Source organism: Orycteropus afer, unplaced genomic scaffold, assembly GCF_000298275.1.
Source record: "Orycteropus afer afer isolate SDZICR_OR568_19922 unplaced genomic scaffold, OryAfe1.0 scaffold01525, whole genome shotgun sequence".
NCBI classification, from domain to species: Eukaryota; Metazoa; Chordata; class Mammalia; order Tubulidentata; family Orycteropodidae; genus Orycteropus; species Orycteropus afer.
In genome coordinates, this window is record NW_006923112.1 from 71,578 (window position 1) to 72,819 (window position 1,242).

General features: G+C 40.0%; 1 protein-coding gene across 1 annotated transcript; it reads left to right on the forward strand.

The window, feature by feature from the left end:
* Positions 1 to 8: 8 nt before the first annotated feature.
* On the forward strand, positions 9 to 470 carry LOC103213289 (olfactory receptor 51I2-like; the record flags this gene model as incomplete). The annotated part of the gene is made up of 1 exon (XM_007959122.1): positions 9 to 470. A coding segment is annotated over one exon (462 nt), but the record flags the coding sequence as incomplete, so codon positions are not given.
* Positions 471 to 1,242: the final 772 nt, after the last annotated feature.

Below are 1,242 nucleotides of genomic sequence, written 5' to 3' on the forward strand. Positions count from 1 at the left end.
TCATCTTCCCAGGGCCCTTTCTCATTAAGCGGCTGAAGTTTTGTAAGGACAATGTGCTCTCCCACTCATACTGTCTGCATCCTGATATCATCAAGCTTTCCTGTTCTGACCATCGCATCAATAGCATCTATGGCCTCATCATCATTCTCACAACTTTTGGACTGGATTCTGTATTCATCCTCCTCTCTTATTTGAAGATCCTGATCACTGTTCTAGGCATTGCCTCCCGGGAAGAACAATTGAAGGCCCTCAATACTTGTGTTTCCCACATCTGTGCTGTGTTGCTGGTCTATGTCCCTATGCTGGGGGTATCCATTATCCATCGCTTTGGGAAGCATGTTCCAGCTGTGGTGCACATCATCATGGGCTATGTGTACTTATTAGTCCCTCCTGTTCTCAACCCTGTTGTATACTGCATTAAGACTCGGGAGATACGCACCCGTATTCTGGGAAATCTATGGAAAATTTAGCAGAGAGGAATGTAATGTCATTTGTATATTTCTGAAATAATCCCTATGAAATTAACTTATACTTTAGAAAAAAAGTACATCACTTAGAAATATTTATATATGCACAAACCTATTGAACGGGTTTGTCTCCCTCATTATTCTGGGAGTTCTTGAAAATAGCAACAATAATTTGTGACCTTTCTCTTCCCTTAAGAAACTCAGCTAAAATAGATGAACAATAATTACAAATAAAGAGTGAACCCTTAGTTATCTTTATATTCAGAAAGTCACTAATATAGATAGGGTCCCTAAAAAGAAAGTGTTAAAAATAATAAATAATAGAGAATCATAAGTTTTTATTTTCTCTCTGTTGTATGTTTTTCTTCCTTCTAGGACTATACTATTTTAAGATAGGAAAACAACTACCTGGAAAAGCCTCATGGAACTAATTCTATGTTGGATCATTTGCATCATTATACCTTATTGGAATTCACAACTGAGAACATGCATCACTTTATCTCCGTCTCCTTTTGTGTCCCCTACCTGGTTGAAATAGTGGGCAACTGCATCATCCTCTGCATCACCCACATTGACAAGAATCTCCATTGTTGTTGTTGTTGTTATGTGCCGTCGAGTCAGCCCTGACTCATAGCGACCCCTCCTTGTGTTTCCAAGGCAGTATCACTACGGAAATAGGATTGCCCAACCTTCCTTCCAAGGAGTGGCTGGTGGGTTTGAACCGCCAGCCTTCTGGTTAGCAGTCAAGTGCTTTAACCACTATGCTACCAGAATC